This window comes from Eretmochelys imbricata, chromosome 1, assembly GCF_965152235.1.
Source record: "Eretmochelys imbricata isolate rEreImb1 chromosome 1, rEreImb1.hap1, whole genome shotgun sequence".
In the NCBI taxonomy this organism is placed as follows: domain Eukaryota; kingdom Metazoa; phylum Chordata; order Testudines; family Cheloniidae; genus Eretmochelys; species Eretmochelys imbricata.
In genome coordinates this window covers 235,258,281-235,280,108 of record NC_135572.1, presented here as the reverse complement: position 1 = coordinate 235,280,108, position 21,828 = coordinate 235,258,281, and the positions used below count along the sequence as shown (strand labels likewise).

Below are 21,828 nucleotides of genomic sequence, written 5' to 3'. Positions count from 1 at the left end.
AAGACGTTTCCAAGTGGGCTCTTTCCCTGTTATATTTGATAGATGCTTGGTGGTGGCAGCAATAAAGTTCAGGGACAAAAGGTAAAATAGTTTGTACCTTGGGGAAGATTTAACCTAAGCTGGTAAAAATAAGCTTAGGGGGTTTTTCATGCAGGTCCCCACATCTGTACCCTAAAGTTCAGAGTGCGGAAGGAACCTTGACATGGTTCACAGTGTGGCTAGATGAACATAGTTGTCAGGCCCGTAACTCTTGCATTTCCTAACTTCTAGAGATTGGTAAAACACAACCAAAAGTGCACGTGCATCTAACTGCATTACCTTGCATTAACCTTATTTACATATGCAAACTGGGTAGCTAGGCAAGCAAGTAGCTGATTTGTGGGCACAAATGCAGTGATTTTGCATTTACCCTGAAAGCCCTTTAGAAATGGTCCCAAACAAATGAACAGTCTTATATCTCATTTATGAAGAAAGACAAATTTTATTGGTTTTACCACCTCTGGATTTTCCTCCTTTTTCTTTTTGGTAGCAGGGGGTCCCTGAGGTGACTCTTCAGAAGGTTTCTTTGTTTCCACTTTATTTTCTGTCTGGGTCTGGACTTGAGGCTGAATGATGATAACCTGCAAAATAAAGAACAAATAAAGAGAACAGAGTTCATTACACAAAACAGATTTCCAGGCCGAGTACCTGACCTAGATCCTTCACTGAAGGGCGGAAGGACGGTGTCAAGCACCTGCTAAAAAGACAATAAGTAAAAGTCACAGGCCAAAATTTTCAAACTTGGATGATTAACATTAGGGTCCTAAATCTATATTTGGTTTCCTAAAGAGAAGTATCTCTTTTTTCACAGGAGCTCAGGCACTCCACCTCTTTCTAGAAGTCAAAGGGAGCGGCAAGTGCTTCCTTCTCTGAAAATCAGGCCACTTCTATTTAGGTATCTGACATTGATTCAGGGACCTAACTTTAGGCATCCACGTTTGAAAGTGTTGGCAATGGCTTTATGTTTATTTATTTATTTTATTTTATTCCAGATACAAGCAAGAAAGATGTAAATGCTGTACACTCAGGCCTACATTCTGATCCTAGTTACAGAGAGGTAACTGTTGACATCAAAAAGTTACTCCAGATTTACACTGGAGTAACTGAGATCAGAATCCTAAAAAGTATGTTTTATGGTAGGTTTTCAATTTGTCTAAAAATACAGTAAGATGTACATCCGTTCTGAACTACACCTCATTCTTGTGCAGCACCATCCACAAAGAAAGTGTTACACAGCTCTTCACAGTACTTACATGTGTATGTTAGTTAACACACTGAACACCAACATTCTGAGAATCAACAAAGCAGACTTATACTTTGCAGATTCGGTATCTCAAGATTGCATTAAAAAACACTGAGGAACAAATTACTGATCACAAAACTGTCCATGTGACGTTATATTATTAACAAAAAATTCCTAAGGATTATAAGAGACCTTCCCAAGATCATCTTTCTGATGATGTTTATTGGATTTGACCATTGGGCCTTTTTAATCTATTTCATTGCTAACTTTTAATCAATATTACTCAGTCATCATAGATCCGATCTCCAGTTACTCATTTTAAAAAATGCAAGTACTTACGCAAGGAATTTTTTTTTTATTGGTAACCAGATTATAGGAATAGGAAAATAAATTATGTTAGCTAGAGAATTACACCAAAGATGCCTACTTTGCTTATTTACTTAAAAGTCATCCTATCTTCTGTGCTCTTTCTGTCAGCGTATTAGACCTTGTCTTGCCAACAAGTTCCAAAGTAGTTCCATGTTTTGAATTTTGAACATGTTTTTTTATTATTTTAACACTGCCTTGTAACATGCAATGCTGCTGTCATGACAATTTGTGCAGTCTTGTGACTTACACTCAGTTACAGAGCATTTGTTTTAGAGGTTGCTGGTTCTGATACAGTATCTGAATTACACTGGAAGTCTTTTGGCTATGCCAAGTCTTTGTTCAAATAGAATCTGGTGTCACAGATGCACAATTCCTGCATTTCAAAGCTTAGCAGCTGTGCAAAAAGTAAACAGGTATTCCATAACTGGATTTTTTTCTAGGAGTTCAGCTGCTGATCAGTTATGAAATCCTGAACTCTCATCTCTTATGGACTTTTCCCAGAATTGCAGAAGAGAACACCTGGCTACTTTATATAGCCCTGCAGAGTGCTACATTGAAGAGACTACAGAATCGGGTTCTATAGTTAACATTATTCTTCTATAATTCAAGAGAAAGTCAATAGGAAATTTGTGTCTGCTGAGAGTTTGTGAGTTTCATTAATTATGATTGGATTGAGAGGAAGGATGATCAAATGGTTCCAAAAATGCCAGGCTACACAATGCTACACTTACTTTCCCAGACAACCAGAAAAAAATGTAGGTATACTAATAAGCATCTAGTATCTTTCATGTGTCCCCTTAAGACTTTTTTCACTGCTTTCTGATTATTCACTTCAAAAGGAACAGTTGACATCACTCTGTAAAGGGCTTTCCAAACTACTAGGAATATATTTGCCTACACCTGCAATATAATTGTTGATCTTGATGTAAAGATGCACTGCAATTGCAAAACCTACCTTGCTGTCGGCACTAATGAGGAGTGGTTGCACTTTGATGCTATCGTTGACCACAGAGACGGTAGCGCTCGTGCTGATAGGAGTTGCATTGTTGGGGGAGGTGGATATAATGGCATAGGCCACACCTGCACTGCTCAGAGGTGATGAGATAGATGTAGACTCGGCCACACTTTGTGATTGGCTATTAGGCGTCTGTACATGGCTGACAGTATTATTGGCAGTGGGGAGGGCAGGGCTAGGGTTTTTGATGCTCACTACTGTTGCCTTTTGGAAAGTAGGAGGCTGTTTGGAAAGTTGGTCTCTGCATGAGGAAATAGGAAGGCTGTCTGGAATCAGGGTCTTTGGCCTAACCTATAAATAGAGAATTAGAGATTATTAGACATAACCTAACATAGTAACAAATAAATTTTACAAACACACTCTACCAACATCACTTCACATTGCATTAGCAATGTAGCAAGATGCCTAAAAATATTGCAAAGCAAGTCCAAGTAGAAAGTGATTCATTTACTTGTAGATATATTCCAAATTCTGCCTGGCTGAGTCATTTCCCAGTCATTGCAACCATGTATAAAAGGACATAAGTAAATTCCTTACTTTTATTAGCAGATATCCATACAAATGCCACTCTGTTCACAGTAGGCCAAAAGCTTTTCAAAGGCATGGAAACTCCAGAATGACCTAATTTCTTGTGCTGAAAGAAACTATATTCTTGCTATGAATTAAAGGGTGGGAACTGATCATTAAGGGAGTTCTGTGAATGCATCTACAGGAACAGTAAATGAAATCTGAGCATGTCATATTGTGGTAGATTAGTAAATGAAGATCTTTACTTATGTTTCAAAGGTGCACAGTTTCTAACAGCGTGAAGATTGCTCTTTTAGGTTCACAAAACAAAAACGGAACTTAATATTTTACAATTATGAGTAAAGGGCTAATTTGTGGCTGGAATTGAGGAGGATTGCAATAGAGGCTTGTCTAAAGGAAGGGAAAAAAGAATCTGACAAAGTCTGTGAAGAAGGCGCAGCCCATACCCTACAAAGGGCACCAGGAATGAAGATCTCAGAAGACTGTGTTCAGCTAATGTGATATGCTGCTTCCATTGGTAAAATTAATGCAGTCCTGTCAACATGACTCATACTTAACTATGTGTTAAGTATGGGTTCAAAATATAAATAATTTAAACTGCTATGCAGGAGGTTAACTTTACCTTTAGCTCATTCATTAACATGGCCATATAAAACACATGGGGATCTGACTGTTTATTTTGTCAGTCATTGCTTGCACCTTCCATACTGTGAAACAAAAATGATATTTCATAACAGACATATATTTGACACAGCTGTTTGTGCTACTCTACCTTAGCTTACAAGAGGCATTCCAATTATATTATCTTCAGTCTTGAGGATAAGAGAACAGTTAAATGAAAATGTCCTGATTTACTGGAACACCCTGCATGATCTTTCAGCACATCCTTTTGTAGCTTTCAAGCAGGAGGGCATACCCAATGCTTTCTGCAGAAGATATTAGGAGTGCCCAGAAGGCGCCATGCAGTCACATATTTTGCTCGTGCTCATTAATTATTGGTATTATGGTAGCGCTTAGATGCTTCAACAGTGATCAGGACCTCAGGACCTATGCACTGTACATATAGTAGGGTATGATAGTGCTGTGAACACCTTACAATCTAAATAGACAAGACAAACACAAGGTAGGATGGGAAACACAAGAGCCACAGAGAGATGAAGTGACTTGCCCAAGGTCACTCAGCAGGTCAGTGGCAGAGCCAGGAACAGATTCCCTGTCCAGTGCCCCATCTATTAGGTACTCATACTATTTCTTATGTGCCAAATATGACATTAAATAAAAGTGTTCAGTAACGGAGAATCATAAATATTAATTTGGTTATGTAATAGGGCATAAATCTTCCCTGAGCCTTGTCTCTGTCTTCTATGGCTTATATAATTTGACATCTTCAGATGAAAGAATTTAGACAAATCCAAAGGCCAAAATTTTCAAAAATACAAGCCTTACAGTTAAGTTCCTAACTCCATGTATAGGCAGAGGTGCTGAGCTGTTGGCTGACCAACACTTTTGAAAGTCAGGCAGTTGCCTATATATATGGACTTAGGAACCTACCGGTAAACTCCTATTTTAAAACATCTTGACCTATGTGTTTTGCAAATTGGGCCCCACAACATTGACAACAATGCTATAAGGTACATATTATCCCCATTCTATCAATGGGGAAAACTGAGGCACAAAGGCTAAAGCGACTTGACAAATCTCTGTTATATAATCCAGATCGTCTGGTTATCCTCCTATGGTTTTCACCACAAAATTATGCCTTTTCTTCCCTATGTTATGTCCTGTGTAGATCTATGATTGGTTACTCATGTGTCATGGAAGAGTAACTGTTACAGAAATATAATTATGCATGAAACTAGCACTCATGAAACTTTGCCGTTGAGAAACTGAGCACTCATAAGAACTTCAGTTATAGCTGAAAAAATTCAACTTTAATTCTGACCCCTTGGTCTAACATCTGAGATTATGACCTCATTTTGGATCATCAAAGGATTGTTTTGTCAATTAATACAATACATATGAGAAAATGGACATATCTACAGCGAGACATAGTACAGACTTCAGATTTGGCTTGTGTAAATCTTACTGAGATTTATAAAACAAATCAAGTTGGAAGAAAATCAGCTCAGTAGTTTTATTTACTCAAAATTGTCATTTAATTTACTACTATCTGAAATGTCTGTTTCTGCCATTTTAAATCACATTTTATATATCTGTTACTGTATCTTAATCAAAAACCTAATAAAAACTAAAACTAAAAATGGCCATAATACATACATTGGTTATTGTATTAAGGGTAATACTTAATATCACCTATTATCCACAGTACAATATATGTATTATGCACTTTGTGTGCAAAATGTACAAATCTATATCACTTTGCTACATAATAAAACCTCTCTGCACAAATAATTAAAAGGAATGAATTTTCCAAAGAAAAATATTCCCTATATGGTTCACCATGTTGAAATATCTCTATTATTCCACAAGACAAAGGTTAAGTACACAGTACATTGGACATTTTCTGCCACCTTGTGATAAAATAGGGGTACTACATAATCTTCATAATCACCGACCCCAGCATATTCCTAGACAAGATTATTTAATGCTGTGAAAGTGTATTTATTTATTTATTTTCATTTCTACAATAATAAAAAGGCGGCCTATGCAAAAACTCTGGGCATCCCGGACACCAGGGCAAAACCAACATAAAATTAAACAGCTACTCAATCCAACTAAAGATCTCCACACACAAAACTCCTTTCACCCTACACTGCTCTGATGCCCCTTCAAACTCCACCCTTTGAAGCTAACCCCCTAAGTAAAAGCACTACTCAACAGCTACACTAAAGGATTAAAAGATTTCTATTAAACTTCCACATAAAAACAAACGGCTACTGTATTATTGTAAAACTAACACTGTCAATCAGGAAGAAAATAAGTGGAGAACAAACTAGTGTAAATTCCTTGGCAACCCTGAGAAACTGCAGTTTAAATTTTGGCGATGGAAGTCAGAACTATTAAATAATCAGAGCAGCAATATTCTGGAGGGTACAACATTTTTATGGCAACTGACAATCAACAAAGTGGGAATTGGAGGAAGACAGAGGTGGGGAATATGTTGCTAAATACATGGACTGTTTCAAAAATATATTTACTGCTAAATATTAACACAGACTTGATGGTACTTGTACATACTACAGGAGGCATCACAGGTAAGGAGTCAAGAAATTTAGAAAAGGAGAGAAAAAAATAACAAATAGAATGTATGTTGTGAAGAGAACAGGTTGCAACTGGTGAACACAATGCAATTAGTGTTTTTCCAAGAAAAACATTGTTCATTTAATACATGACAAAAACATTGTATGCGACTACCAGTATTAGGACCATATAGGAGAAGAAATGCACCTTTTCCTGCATATAATGATTTCAAATACCTACGCTGTTAGTGAATTTATGTGGTGCCACAATAATGAAAATGTTTGATGTTAGGTGGTAGTATTCACGTATCCAAGGTATCTGTCACACTACCTGGCAGGAGAGTGCATTTTCCAAGCAGATGTTCCCAGACATGAGAATTCAGTATGTAGCTGTCTGCTTTTCATGCAATAACAGGAGGTCTGATCCTGTGAGATCCTCTGCACCTCCTGTGAATTGCCAACTCAACTCCCACTGATCTCAAATGGAATTGATGGTGCTCAGCTTCATATCAGGCTCTTGCTCAATATCAGGCTGCTTTTGGGGGTTAGTCACACTTTATTTTCACTTCACCCTTGCACTCAGCTTAAAAACAAAGACTCAAAATGGATTTAGCAAAATTCACATGTCACAGAGGCAAAGTGCTTGTAGCAGAGGACAATTCAATTCTTAACGAGCTTTAGAGGATAACACTCTCCCAAAAAACAACAGTAATGGCTGATAAAAATTAATGTAATATGGTCTAATCATACCCTTAAGCTGGTGAAAAGGGATGCAATTTTATCAACTTCAGTGGTGCTGCAATTCATTTACACCAGCTGATGATCTGGCGCCATTTTTTTTTTTAAAAGTCAATAGCCCTACATTCAGAAGTTTCACAGAAGGAAGGTCCTGCATGAATTTAAAAGAGCCTGGCATGCACTAAAATCAGGGTTTCCCCAAAAGCCTGAAATCTTGGTGTCCTCACCACAACACATACACAAGCACGTCTTTCCTTGAAAGCCTCCTCGAAATCTTTAGCTTGGTCTAAGATGGCAGCAAAATAAACAATCAGCATTCCCTACATAAAGTTTATTTTTCAGTCACACATGTAAGTGCATGTGACCACTGAACCAAACATATTTTTTCCTTTTCTGGTGGGGTTACACAGAAGAGCAGTTATTCTGCATGCCTCAAGGGACAATGAAAAACCCCTCGGTTTAGTGACTGTTCATTCCCAATACGGGGGTGACCTATTTTCTTGCTAGAAGGCTGATGGAAATCTCCTTAGAGTCCATCAATGCCACTGATGATACATTGGCTGCAGAGGTCACTGAAGAACAATATCAAGTGCCCCACTCTACCTCACAAAGGGGTGAGCAAGCTCTCTCTCCCATGCTCCCACTCCTTTCCAATTTGGGGAGTGGTCAACATATTGTTTAATGGGTGAGCAATATTAAAATCCAGTGGATTGTATTACCATCTGGGTTTGATTTCCCATTTTGCTACTAACTAATAACTTTCCTGTAGTGAAAAGGGAGACTCAGATGATACCTCTGTTCGATTTCTAAGGCAGAGCTATTTGATTTAGTTTTCCTTCTCTAGGAGCAAGTCACTGCTAATGAAAATCGAGGTGGTGCTGATAACTTTCATGCTAGAACTTGCTGCCACTAATTTTTTGTGACTGGGCAGTTGGCTGGTAAAATGAAGTCAGGTGGGAGTCCTGTCTTTAAAAATACTTCTATTTGTCTTTTTCACACAAAACTATATTTTCATATGAACTTTCCAAGATTTTTGTTAATGAAGCGTACATTTTCTATCCAACTGTACTGCCTGTATTATTTGGCTTGGTACTGTCATTTTTTCCTGTTTCCTCTGAATTTTGTTGACATTTTAGATTGCTGTTTTTCTTTTGTAAAGTAGACAACTGCCATTACAGCTGCAAACTAAAATCAATGTCATTCCAAGTGTGATTGACTAGGGACTGAGGTTAACAGGGATTTCAGCTATTTTCTTCCTGAGGGACAGATTCTGTCTTTGAATGCATAGGAAGGCCCACTCTGAGCCACACATATGCATCTGAGGACAGAATTTGATCCTTACTGTTTAGAGGTTATCAAAGCAGGTCCTTTACTGTATGCCCACATCAATACACCTAATTCTACATTCTTTAGTGTTATAAGTCAGTTCCCTTCTTGTTGAAGAACTCATCTGTGGTTTAGTTCAATTCTTTAAAAAAGCGTGTATTCAGCCTTCTAGGTGCATTAACATTCATACTTATTAAGGGCTACATTTTCAGTTGAACTTCAGCCAAGTTTCTGGCTGCAGGAGCAATATGTTTCTGTGTTTTCCTGCATGCATATAATTTGTGAATATTAAATAATACAGCATGGTTCTAAGTTTAGTTCTACATTGGTGGTTCTCAACTAGGGGTACATGTACCCCAGGGGTTACGCAGAGGTCTTCCAGGGGGTACAACTCATCTAGATATTTGTCTAGTTTTACAACAGTCTACATAAAAAGCACTAGCAAAGTCGGTACAAACAACATATAGACAATGACTTGTTTATACTGTACACGGAAATGTAAATACAACATTTATATTCCAATTGGTTTTTATAATTATATGGTACAAATGAGAAAGCAATTTTCTATAATAGTGTGCTGTGACACTTTTGTATTTTTATGCCTGATTTGTAAGCAAGTGAGGTGAAACTTGGGGTACACAAGACAAATCAGACTCCTGAAAGTGGAACAGCAGTCTGGAAGGATTGAGCAAGCCACTGTTCTATGCCATACTGATTAAGTTACCCGAAGTTAGATTAGGCATCTCAACCTCCACTAAAATTCCAGCAAGTCTGTCTGGAACTACAGAGAGCATTATGTCCCAGAAAGCTGTGTGCGATCCCCTAGCAGGATTCTAGTCCTTTTCTCCTTTGAATTTCTAAGGATGATTTTATCCAATTCAATTATATCACACTTTGATTCAAACAGTGAAACACTATCTTCTCCTTGTTGCATAAGTACATTTCACATTTTATGCAACAAACATTTCTTTTGGTTTCCTTTCCTGTTTCAAAGTTTTCTTGAATTCTGATTTGTATTTAAATATTTTTTTTCACTCTTCTACTGTTTATGTTCAGCCCTCAAACATTATGCTTAAAAATTAATTACTGTAGTGAGTTTTTTCTCACACCTCTTGAAAGAGTTCATTATTATGCAAACGGAGAGAGCCCTTACACAGACTAATCTGTAACATTTTCTCTTCTCTTACAGCCCCATCTCCTAGCTTGGGCTATGACTACACTAGACCTGTTTTCCCTGAGATTTCCCACTGTTGCTACCACTGGGAGGGCTAGAGCATGTAGAGCTTCTGAAGCTGTGGGCATTTTTACCACTGCATTGTCTGCCTCTGCTCAAAGAAGGTCTAGATGACATGGTGACAAAAGAACTAGTGGTCATTACAACCCTGTCTATATTAACTACTACTGGAGCTGCACCAGTGTTAGCAATGTGATGTTATTTGTACTGCATAGGCTGGGGAGCCCAATCACAGACCAAGACCACATTGTGCTGGGCACCATATAAACACATAACAAGACAGTTCCTGCCACAAGGAGCTTTCAAATGAATGATAGGCAAGCCCGTACTAAAATATACTTATTAAACATATCAGATACAATTCATATAAAATGCAAGGCACCAACAGTCATGCATAGTAACAAGAGAAATACACACAGAATGTATCTGAAGTATGTGTGCACTTGTTTCTCCACCTCCACTGATCCTAATGATAGGAGCACTGTAGGCCTTTGCTAGGATACTGTCTGCACTGTTCTATCAAGGATGTCACAAGCAAAGCACTCCCAATCCCTGCCTTCAACTAGGAGGTGGAAAAAGAAGTCAGTGAAACAGGACATTCATCTCAGAGTCTGATTCAGCTCCCATTCAGATAAATGAGAGTTTTTCCACTTATTTGAATAAGAATGGATTGGGCCCAAATTTATCTTAAATTGAAAAATAAAACAAAACTGGAGGTTTGATTTTAATGTCCCTACCATTATTGAAATGTTTATTTGAGGGAGTATATCACCTTGTAAGATTGCTCACACTTCATTTTAGTTGGATACAGTACTTCTTTAATTGTCACTTAAACGTCTGTGAAATTACCAGATTACTATTTTTACTGTAGTGACACACAGGAACACAGTCAGGCATAGGCAGCGCATGAGTTTTTCAATTGGGGAGGCTACTCCCGTGAGTGCCGGAAGCTCCACAGAAGTGGGGGGGCAACCAGCGCTTGGACTGTGGCTCTTCCCCCCGAGGCTCCAACACTCCCCTCTCCCTATGGCCCCACCCACACTCTGTCCCAGGCCCCGCCCAGGCTCTTCCCAAGGTCCCACCCTCTCTCTGCCTCTTGCTGCTCCCGCTCTGTCTCTTCGCCTGAGGCCCTGTCCACTGCTCGCTCCTCTCTGCCCACTTCTCCCCCCTTCCCTGCTGCTTGCCAAAACACTTTTTTCCTGCGAGGGATGGGGTTTGGGAGGGAGGGAGCAGAGAGGAGTGAGCAGCAGGCAGGGCCTCAGGGGAAGAGGCAGAGCAGAGGCTTGGCCTCAAGGGGGAGGTGTGAATCCGGGGAGCGTCCAGCTCTCGTACTCCCCGGGTGCAAAGGCGGCGGGCAGCAGGCCTACGAAGGGAGGTGACCTGCATCCAGCCTTTGCTCCCTGCCTGGCCAGCCTTTTTATTTTGGGAAGACTTAGCCTTCCCAAGCCTCTAATACGTGCCGCCCATGCACTCAGGGACTCCACTTTGCTACGTGCTGTAAAGAACACAAGAAAAAGATTTTTTTTTTTGTATTTTGTTTTAAATAAACCCAACCTGTGTTTCTAGAATAGAACAAAGAGTTCAGTTTAATGAAGGAGTGCATGTCATTTAACTGGAAATCCCTAACAAGATATGAAATGAGGAATAAGGGGGGTGTAGGGGGGATTAAAATTCCTGACATCCTAAATTATAGAAGAAATTTCCACACTTGTTTGTAACAAAAGCAAAATATAAAGAACTCTGCCAAAGAGGCTTGCTTTTAGTGTTAGTGAAGGCCTAAGGAAAAAACACTGTTTGTATTGTACAATGAATTTATAATATTGACTACCCCAGCCTAATCTTTCTACTTGTGAATGAAAAGGGAAGTTTTGAGAATGTCAAGGTTATTTTTATGACGGTTAGGAAACAAAGTTATGGAACTGCCTGTAAGCCTAAGGAGGGTGGGGGATGGACAGAATTGTTGCTGGCTGGAGAGAAGGGCATGGCTTGAAGAAGGAGAATTAGAAACTGTCAAAAGATGAGTAGGGGATCTGATAATGTGGTTCTATATAGACCTGGCTAGCTCATCTTGATTTGCAGTCTTTAGTTTTCACAATGATGAATTCACTATGTGCCCATTTCTCATTCTAACTATAGTAAGTGTGAAAGCTGATGATTAATACTGCAGAACAGGTGATTGTTGTTCAGTGATTATAAAACATCAATGTATGAATGTCTGACTCAACATGCCTGAAGTCAAAAGCAGTGGTAGAAAACTGAATGGACTGAACTAATGAAAACTCATAATTCTTCAAAAGTAAACTATTAATATTGTCAAGAATAGTTAAGTGACAAGATACAAAGGATTCATGCTCCTCTCAGAAAAATGCAGAAAAACAGCTTTTTCTAATTCTTCAAGATCAAATGTAGAACTGAATGACAGTTTGTCTCCTTAAGAAGAACAGAACACTGATGACCTTAGCAGTGTGACATGTGTGATGCCATCACTGTCACCGTAAAATATATTTAAGTCCCTAATACAGGTTTTCCAGCAGCTCTTCAACAACATCTTCATACATTAACAATCTCTGTTCATCTTTGACACCCCAAAATGGCAAAAATGAGTATGTGATTATGCCATAAAAGTAAAAAGCAAACTTAAACTTGATAAGGAAACTATAACCTTCTTTTATGCATTCCACAAACTGAACAATGTGAAGAAACAATTAAAGTGCTACGTCCTCAATCTATTCCTCCAGACAGACTTTAACTTACAGATCTACTACTAAATGCACGTGAAGAAACAATAGAAAAGAATTAAAAGAACCAACGCTGATATTAATGTTATATGATTGCTCAGACATGAGAAATGACCCGCTAATGGCTACAGAGGGAAAAATGCATTTCCACTTACTGCTGTTTAGTCTGTATCTGAAAAGAAAACTGCTGAATATTGTAAGCAACTTGCTGAAGATCACATCCAATGGAGGTCTTTGCCATTTGCTCAGACAACAATAATACAATTAAAAAGATGGAAGAATTTCAGATGCAATCATTCTAAATCTGTGTGTTCTGAACACTATTTAAGAGAAAGTAAAGCACACCGTGAAAATTCAAAAATTCTGCTGCCACCCATAGCCTCCTAGTTGATTGTCTGAAAATGAGATTTACTGTAGCAGCTTCATAATGACATCTGAGAATGAATATCTGCATTTGCATCCAACTACCATAAGTATGCTGAAATTTCCAATGAGCATGAAGAGGAATTTTATCAAAATAAAGCAAGCATTTTACAAATAAAACAAGCATCTTACATAATGAGGGATTCTAAAGAGAGGCACTAACTTAGCAAAAAAAAACTTAGTAAAAGCAACTGAAGGTTTCAGAAGGACATGACTGATCAACAGGCTGAAAAGTACTATCAGAATCTCAATGGAAATCTCGTTTGATGTAATAATGAACTCAAACCACATAATGAAAAAAAATCAAAGAACAATTCAGGAGCTACTATGGAACCTGCCTATTACTTAGCCAGCATGACCGATTTCCAAATAGGTTGGATCATGGGTTGAACCCAGCACCAGAAGAAAAGGCCGAAATGTGACTGGTGTAATGTAGTCCTGTTCCTTCCTTCTGTTCTAGAATGTTAAACAGAAGATCTGGATCTCTACTCCAAACATTTTTTGTGAAGGAGATTAATTGTGTCACAAATCAGTCAATTAAAATGACAGAAAGTTGCAGGGAAGAGGGGGAAATCAAAGAAGCCTGGACAGTTGAGTTGAGAATTCTGTCAATTTTGAAAAGATTTTCATTCTTGTCCAGCCAGTTCAATATCAATAAAGTGTTCTCAGCATATCTGGGCTTGTTCCGTGAAAACTCTGTAACTGGCTAGGTTCGATTAACTAATTTACTTGCTTTAAGTGTATGGGTCTCTAAGGCCAGAAACAACAGGTCTAACTAGTTCATAGATTCAGAATCTCTCTAGTTGTATCTTTTGCAGGGCTGGATTTACAATTTATGTACCTCTAGGCACAGCATCTTCAGCCCCCACCCCATCTCCCACCGCCTACAGCTGACCTTCATATTTCACACAGTTTTAGAGAGGTAAGATACCTCTAGAATGCCAGTGCCCCATGGCATGTGCCTACTGTGTCTAATTGGAAATCCAGCCCTGATCCTTTATTTTATTTACAGAGTTGTAAGCTTTTCATTTAGGGCAATGTAGGCATCTTTTCAGGTTTGAGATTCATTTTGTATAGCATATTTATTGCTCATTTTGCTTTTCCGTTTTCTTGGGGTCTTTCACTGTTTTCACCCCAGTGTTTCTCCTTCCCCCAGCCATCATCACACACTCCTAGAAGAAAACGAGTGGGTTTTTTTTTCAGCTAGGGAAATCACAACCATGTTGCCTAACCAGCACTGAAGCCAAGATGTTAGTAATTTACAAGTTCAGTTTTTATTCAGTCAACTGAATGTGTTAGCTGTAACAGGGCTGGACACCAAAGAGGCACATAAAAGACTAATTAAATATCAGATTTGGAGTTCAGTTCAAATAATTCCACAAAAAAACTGAAATAGTATTGTTACCTGAGGTAGCACTGCTGGTCCTTGTCCTGCCAACCTCTGCAAGGAGCTGACCTGAGGAACTTTAATGGGCACTGTAGTGATAGTTCCCAAAGCCTGTCAGAAGAAAATAGTTGAACAGGGTTTGAAACAATGGAACTCTCAAAACTCTCCATAGACAGACTGAAACCTACCCAACTATTCCCTGTGTTTGTTATTCTTCTCTGTATTAACTCTCCGTAGTTGGGAGTAGCACACTGTAGCATTTCAGTCCATTTGGAACTCTCTCTCCCTCCCTGCTTCTGAGACAGAGAATTGTTTCACCTCTTTAATCTTCTCTTAAAAGCGTCCTTAATTATGATCTATTGTCTTTGTGGAACATTTTGCAATACTGAGTATGAAGGATTTGTCTTGTAATGCATACCATCCTAGTTATTTTAAAGGTATTTTAGTGCCCTGTCAAGTTCAAGGTTTGTTTGTGCAGTAGCATGTTTTCAAAAGTGATCCAAGGAAAAGAGATACATGCTGCCCTCGTTTTTCAAAAAGTGGGGTTTAAAGATGTTACTTTACATGTTGCCAGGCTACCTTTAAAAGTTCAGTGAGTTTAAAGAGTAAATTTTATTTTTACCATAAATATGAAATTTGGTATATGCTGATCTGTTACAGTCCCATCAAATCCAAAAGCAGAACGCAACCTCTGGAGGTACAATAGTGTATCAGTAATCTAAAACTGCTACAGGATACACTCGTTTTGAGTCCACATGTCAGTTGCCACTACTCAAACTTACTCTACCTATACATTCTTCTCTTATTTGTGTTACAATTGTTTTCAACATTTAAAAAAGACCTGACTCTTCATATAAACAAAGCCTTCATTTTAACCTATATGAGCTTTACTTCAGACATATTGGGTAACTGAGGTGATACTTGATATCCAGTTATTTTCTTTATGCTTTGAGATTGCAGTTGGTTATCAGTAGGCTGGAGAGCAACATACATTTCTGTGATGAGAGATTAGAAACACCCCTCCCTCTGAAATTTGTTTTGATTCATTCTTCTGCTCTCCTAACCCTACAAAAAAAGTGGGGGTTTTCCTCTATTCAGAAAAGATTAGAACTTGCACTGGGAGTGGTTGAGTCCTACAGACCAGTGGAGTTCACCAGTTTGTCTTTGCAGAGTCAGTGTTTCTGTAGTGCTCTCTCTCTCTCTCAATATTTCTGCAAGAACAAGTTCTTTTTGAGTACTACCCAGTAATGTCCCTCTGAAAAACAGCATGGCAGGCTTCAACGGTGCCTTGAGAGAAACACAGTGAGCTCAGTTTACATCTCCTTGTAGCAGTGGGAGTAAGTTGCACCTCCATGTGCAAGTGAAGACCTTTGCATCAGAAGGGGAAAGATCAGGCAGTGTTTTCACTGTAGTAATGACACATAGATTACACACAGCAGCACCATTGGAGGCTCACAAGTAAAGGCTGTATTGTGGATTATCTGAATCACCACCTCCTCCAGCCTCCTTACCCAACCAGTGCTAGGCACTTTTGGTGTGTGGTGTTGGTCTCCTGCAGGCCCTGGGGAAAAAGGAAAATTGTAGCCACCTTCTACCATTGCTGGGGACTCAGCTCCTTCCTTTATGCCAGTATAAACTGGGAATGAGCGAGCCCAGCCCTTCTGCTCTCTAAGGTGAAAATGAAAAAGAACATACAACATTTCAAACAACCAAGAACGGAGGAGATAGTTTAAAGTAGCTACTCCCATACGATTCAGGTTCTCTCTCCACTCCAATCTTCTTTGTAGTTAGAATAATGAGGTTACTTCTGTAGTATAATGTGCCTGTAGCAGGGTGGTCATTTACTGATGACCCCACTGTGGTCAGGGGTCACTCTGCAGGCATCTTGGCCCTTTAAGCCTCTCTTGAAAGCCTCTTAAGAACTTCCTAAAGGCTTTCAGGGAGATAACAAAACCCCCAGCCTGCAGCTGATTTAATAACACACAGTTTTTAATAATCCTCAGGGTCCCAAAATAAAGTCTATGCCCACACAACAGTCCACACTCAGCTCTGGTGTCTTCTCTTACAGCCAGAGCTCTTCTTTTGTCCCAGTCTCTTCTTATAGTCTGTCCTCCCAGCTCCTCCTCCCATGAGCCTGAGTCAGCTGACTTGGGCTCTGAGATTTGGTGCCACCATTTTTTTATTGCAGTGTAGACATACCCTTGGTTTCAGGGTCTTCCCTGCAGGAGTCCTTCACACTCCCTGTGTCCCTCTACACTTTCCTGTGCTTCCCCCCTTTATTATAGCCTCCTGCTGCTCTTTAGAGGGCAATCACCTGGCCCTCTCTCAGGTGTGACACATTCTGTAATCAGGTTTGGCTGGACTCCAACTATGAACCACCTTGTTACAGTGCCCAAATAGTAACCTAGAAACAGCTGGACATTCACAATTTATCTTAGACCACAGAACGTTTCTCTTCAAGTCATTGGTCAAAAATTATTGAACCCTATTGGCTATTCAGCAGCCTGGGTAAAATGAGTTAGTGGTCTCTGTTCAGCTTCTCTTGGTGAAGCATTCTCATTACAAAAGGCACTCTTGCTGGTAGTCTCACCAGACGGCTTAAGGGCAGAAAGAGTGCTACATTGCAGGTAGTACATTGGCTACAGTGTAGTACATTAGCAGGGTGGCAAAGGAAAGTTGGCACTGCTGCTGTCCATGCTGCACACTCTGTGGTCAGGGGATTTCCTTTCCCAATAGTGTTAATGTAGCACCTTCTGTGAGCATTAAATAGACAAGTTAAAAAGGAACCCATTCCTCAACAACTGAGTCTGATTATTCAGTGGTCTGAACCCTGAGTCATTTACACCAATGCAAAGCAATGCAAAGGGTTAAACACTACCCTTTTGATTTTACACCCACTTTACCCCCGTGTGAATGATGACAGAAGGTGCAGGGCAGCCGACCTGCACCCTTTCCACCAAAAATCTTGCTCATGACTGTTCTAGCATTTACAGTAAAGATGAAGAGATCCCATGATGTACACACACCCTCTACTAGTGAGTTAATATAAAAAGTCCCCCACTTCTCTGAGCTGGAGTCAAAGTGGTTGCATCTTTCGCTGTCAACTAATTTTAGATGTGCAGTTACATATACTGAAAACACACAGTAAACACACAACAAAAGGGTTTTCAGACTGCACAACAGTGCATCCCAAATTAGAATAAAAAGTGTTGCTAATGAAAGGATTGGGAATTGAACATGAAACAAGGAGTCCAATTAAACAAAAGTCATTTAAGAAATACTTGTCAACAAGTAAGATACTGTAAACAAAATTCCATATTGAAAAGATCTTTCTTGCACTTCTTTAAATATATGATCTTAAAAACAAACAAACTTCTAACAAAAATTAGAGTTTTCCTCTAATCATATTCCTCCGAGAAAGGACCTCATCTTAACTTATGTATGCATTATAGTAGCAGTTCTGATACATTTACAACAAGGAAGATTGAGTCAGAAGTGGTACGGGGATGGGAGGAGAAAAGGGGAACTCCAGAAGCTACTTTGTACTATATTCTTAGTTCATTGCTCTGATATCCACGGATGACACATTTTGGCTGTGTTTTCAAATGAAGCTATCATTAGTCCTGTCACCTACACTCTCAAAAAATGCTCTAGATTTATTTCCCTGAAGAAGCTCAGAGTACTGCTGCTACCTCTCAAATGAATGAAAACAAATTATGGCACTCTTCTGTTATGAAATTTTCAGTACAAGAGATGCAGCTTAGGGTTTACCAACTTTTTGATATTAAAGAACTTCTGTTTTAAATATTTAAAGGGACATTGCCAGGGTAAATCTCACACGTGGAAGGTGGAAGAAAAATCCAAAATGTTCTTACATATATTTCTTATAGCATCAAGGAATACAAAAAATTGAGACAATTTTAAAAAATACAATTTACTTCTCACTATTTGTGCTGTTTGCTTACTGTTTATCTCTCTTTGTTTGGACAATTAAAATAGTTCAAGTCAGCATATTAGCAGAAGTACATGAATAATAAAGAATAAATACTTTGCACTTATTTGTAGTGCCTTTCAGCTAAGAATCTCAAACCCCTTTGCTAAGGTGGGTTAGTATTATCATCTCCATTCTGTCATGCAAAAACTGAAGGTCAGAGGCACAGTTAGGTATTGGGCCAAAAAGTTTGCCCACCCCTGTTCTAATCCCAAAGCCTCATTCACCTCAGGTGTTACTCCAGTTCCATGTTAAACACCTTTTAAACTGGAATAGCAAAGTCGTGAATCAAACTCTAGCTACCTGAAACAATGCCTCCATGCTGATTGGGGGATACAAAAATAAAAGGGGGAGATTTTGGTCACAGTTCTTATGGAAGTACTGAGGTTTAGGAGTGAGAGCTGAGATATGCGGCGATGTGGTTCATCTTTAGATTATTCCTGTTTCTCAGTAACGTAACTTGGTGCAGACCTGGAGTAAGAGTGGTGAATCAGGTCCCTTGCTCTCAGCTAAAAATATTTGACCACATTGTCTCCTTGAGGACTGTAATCAAGATCCTCCTCTCCACAAATGTGGATAACTTGTTTTTCCCCTTCAGAGATACCAGCTATCTCACAAGCAACCCATACGTTCCATGGTGAGCGTAGGTTGGGCTTAGCCTCTTGTCTCTCATTGCTGCCATTCTATCCCTTTCTTCCATTTTGGGCTTCTTCCCCCCTCCATTTGTCAAAAGAGCAAGCTGGTGCACATTCTTATAAACCTTTAATTAACAAGCTGAAAAGACATTTTTCTGGCAATGCCTGACCTTTAAGCACTTTGTATGAATTTATCGATACCAGCAGAAACAATAATTTAAAAGGTTATTTTATGAGTGCAGAATAGTTTATAGCAGCACTTTTGTCACGATAAATGAGTTTCTTATTACTACATTTACAGCTCTAAGCATTTTAATAAAAAAGGACCATAAAAGTCGAAGATAACTTCAAATCTCTCCTTTATCTGCAGTCTGTGAGGGTTTCTGGTGACCCCCTGAAATACCTACACTGCTATATACTTCTAGTATGTGAAGGGAGCTGGTAATGGAGAGAAGGTTAAGAATCCTTATTCATCTTACCTGAATTCTTTTGATTTGATATTACAGGTTTAAGCCAGATTTAGGGTCTTTTTTATTGAGAGAAACTTTTAAATACAGACAAACTAATTTACCTTTCACAAATATTTCCTGATATGGCAACCCTTATACTGAGTAGCACTTATCATAGGCTTTTGTGCATGGGAATTCATCACCCTAGCCTATACATAGGGCACAGGGTGGACCCACAATCACTATCCTAGACCCTGGGGTGAAACGGAACCTCAAACCGTATGTCTCCCATATACTGATGTTAATGGATACACATGGTCACAGATCCTATGGTCACATCTCCAGCCTGCTTCAAACCCCCCCGGTGGTGACCTACACAGAACAGAGTCCAGCTTTCTGGCTTTCAGGGAGGGTCTCCTTGCATGACCAGTCCACAGTTGCCCATACAGAGGAACCACAGCAAGTCCATTGAGTTGGTGACCTTCTGCAGCCTCTATATCCTGGGTAAATGACACCTACCAGCAGGCTTTAAAGAGGTATTAAGCCATGTAAGCAGCCAAAGAGAGTACTGAAAGGAGCTTATGCATGGGTCCCTAAATTAAGTAGAGCTCACTCAGTAATAAAATGACAACTCAAAAAAGCCACAGTAGGACACAACTGATTTAAAAAACAACAACAAAAATCCAGTTGCTCCTATGTAACCAAAGAATGTGCATGGAAAAGGACTAGGAGAAGTTTCCAAGAAAAGTTTGAAAACAAGTCATCTTGTTTTTAATCTAATACAACTGAGATAATTTAGCAAATAGTTGCAACGCTTTCATCTCCACTGCTGCTCTTGTTCTAAACAAATTACTTTCTCAAAGCAATCCATTCTCAAAAGCTTGGGAGATGTAAGCAGAGAGGAAAGGACAAGTGAAAGACAAAAAATATGAAAAGGAAAGCTACACAAGGGAGGGGAGAAAGGAATCAGAGAGATGAACAAAGGCTGAACAAAATAAGATGAAACAAGAGGACAAGCAGCCTGGTGGCAGCCAAGCAGTGCACAGACCTCCAATGTGGATGATCAGATTAAGCACCAGGAGCATGTTTTCACCCCAGATATGCACTGTGTGGTCTATTAGAACTCTGTTTAAGCTACTGTGTAGGCTTTTAGGTCTGCGACTTAAACACTGCTATGATCAGCACAAACTTCTTTATTTCCATGCTAAATGGTACAACCATTATACTGTAAAGTTTTAAATACATATATTATTAAAAGAGGCTTCAGGTTTTACTCAGTTTGGGGAACACTTATTCATGGAACCATCTCTAACTATTAATTGCGATATTTGGATCCATTATTAAACTATGGGGCTGATCCTGCATTCATTGTAGAAGCACAACTGTTGTTGATTTTGAAGGGAGTTTTGGGTGCAAGAAAAACATAGGATCAGGTCCCAAGTGTATAATTATTAGTGGGCATGATTCTCTTCTAAATCCAGAATTATACAAGGGTAAATAACACCACTGAAATCAACAGTTACATCGGTGCAAGAAAAGAATTAGGCCCATTCACTAACAAAGTTAATGACCATTTACTTTTCAAAGCCCTTTGCTACAGTGCATCAATAAAAACATATTTAATTCTATAGCATTTGGGATTGTTATATTTTAGGAAAATAATTTAATATTTGAGCTCTACTGACACTACCTTTTTATATTATTTTCAAACTATTTCATACTGAGTTCAATACTGCAGCAAAAATGCTGTGTTCCTACAATATATTATAGTATCACTAATCTTTTTTTAAAAGTACATATTCATCTCTAAGATCTACTCCTGCTTCCTGTCGCAAACAAGACACCTAGAGCTATTTTTTAAAAATGTTTTTGTCTGTTATATGTTCAATATTGGCGACAACAGTTTTACAGAATGGATTTTTAATGTGGTAGTGACAGGGGAACCGATTGCTATGGCAACAGCAAAGATGAAAATTCTTAACCTGAATGGATATTCACTGAAGTAATTGCAGGTTTTTTACCCATTCTGCATTCATTTTACAACTTGAATGCAACATTCAACCTTGAGCTTGCTTTATATAAATGCCAAGTATTAAATGCAACCTTGGAGTTCATTTGACTTAAAATTTGCTACACCTGACTTCAATGATCGCTCATTGTTTCTAAGCTTGCTACTATACTCCGTTACCATAAACACTTGAATAGCAATTATTTTTTCATACCCTCCATCAATAAAAACAACATATTTAAGTTCTCTGTGTGGCATATACACAAATATATTTTCTTTCTTTTCAGCAACCATAAAGATATTTAGTGTATATTTGGTATATGGACTGTAGTTTGACTGGGACTTCACAGAAATTTAAGAAACTCTGGTCCATTTTTTTTTTTTTAAGAAGCCTAGAAATAATTGCTGTTTTCCCTTTTTGTTTTATCTCACACCAGCATTTTGGTAGGTCATGCTCTCTCACAAATTGAATTCACAATCTTGTAAATATGTTTGTATTTGTTGT

At 38.8% G+C, this 21,828-nt stretch overlaps 1 protein-coding gene across 14 annotated transcripts in view; it reads right to left on the bottom strand.

Annotated features, from left to right (window-relative positions):
* PHF21B (PHD finger protein 21B) overlaps positions 1–21,828 on the bottom strand; it is a 205,982-nt gene that overhangs the window by 28,535 nt on the left and 155,619 nt on the right. For 13 of the 14 annotated variants that reach the window (XM_077825607.1, XM_077825598.1, XM_077825589.1 and 10 more), the window contains 3 exons: positions 14,259–14,351; positions 2,607–2,957; positions 498–620 (listed from right to left, as the gene is read on the bottom strand). In XM_077825607.1, the coding sequence (XP_077681733.1) occupies positions 498–620; positions 2,607–2,957; positions 14,259–14,351 (567 nt within the window). The remainder of the gene's footprint in view (positions 1–497; positions 621–2,606; positions 2,958–14,258; positions 14,352–21,828) is intronic. The other variant, XM_077825637.1, reaches the window with a different exon arrangement.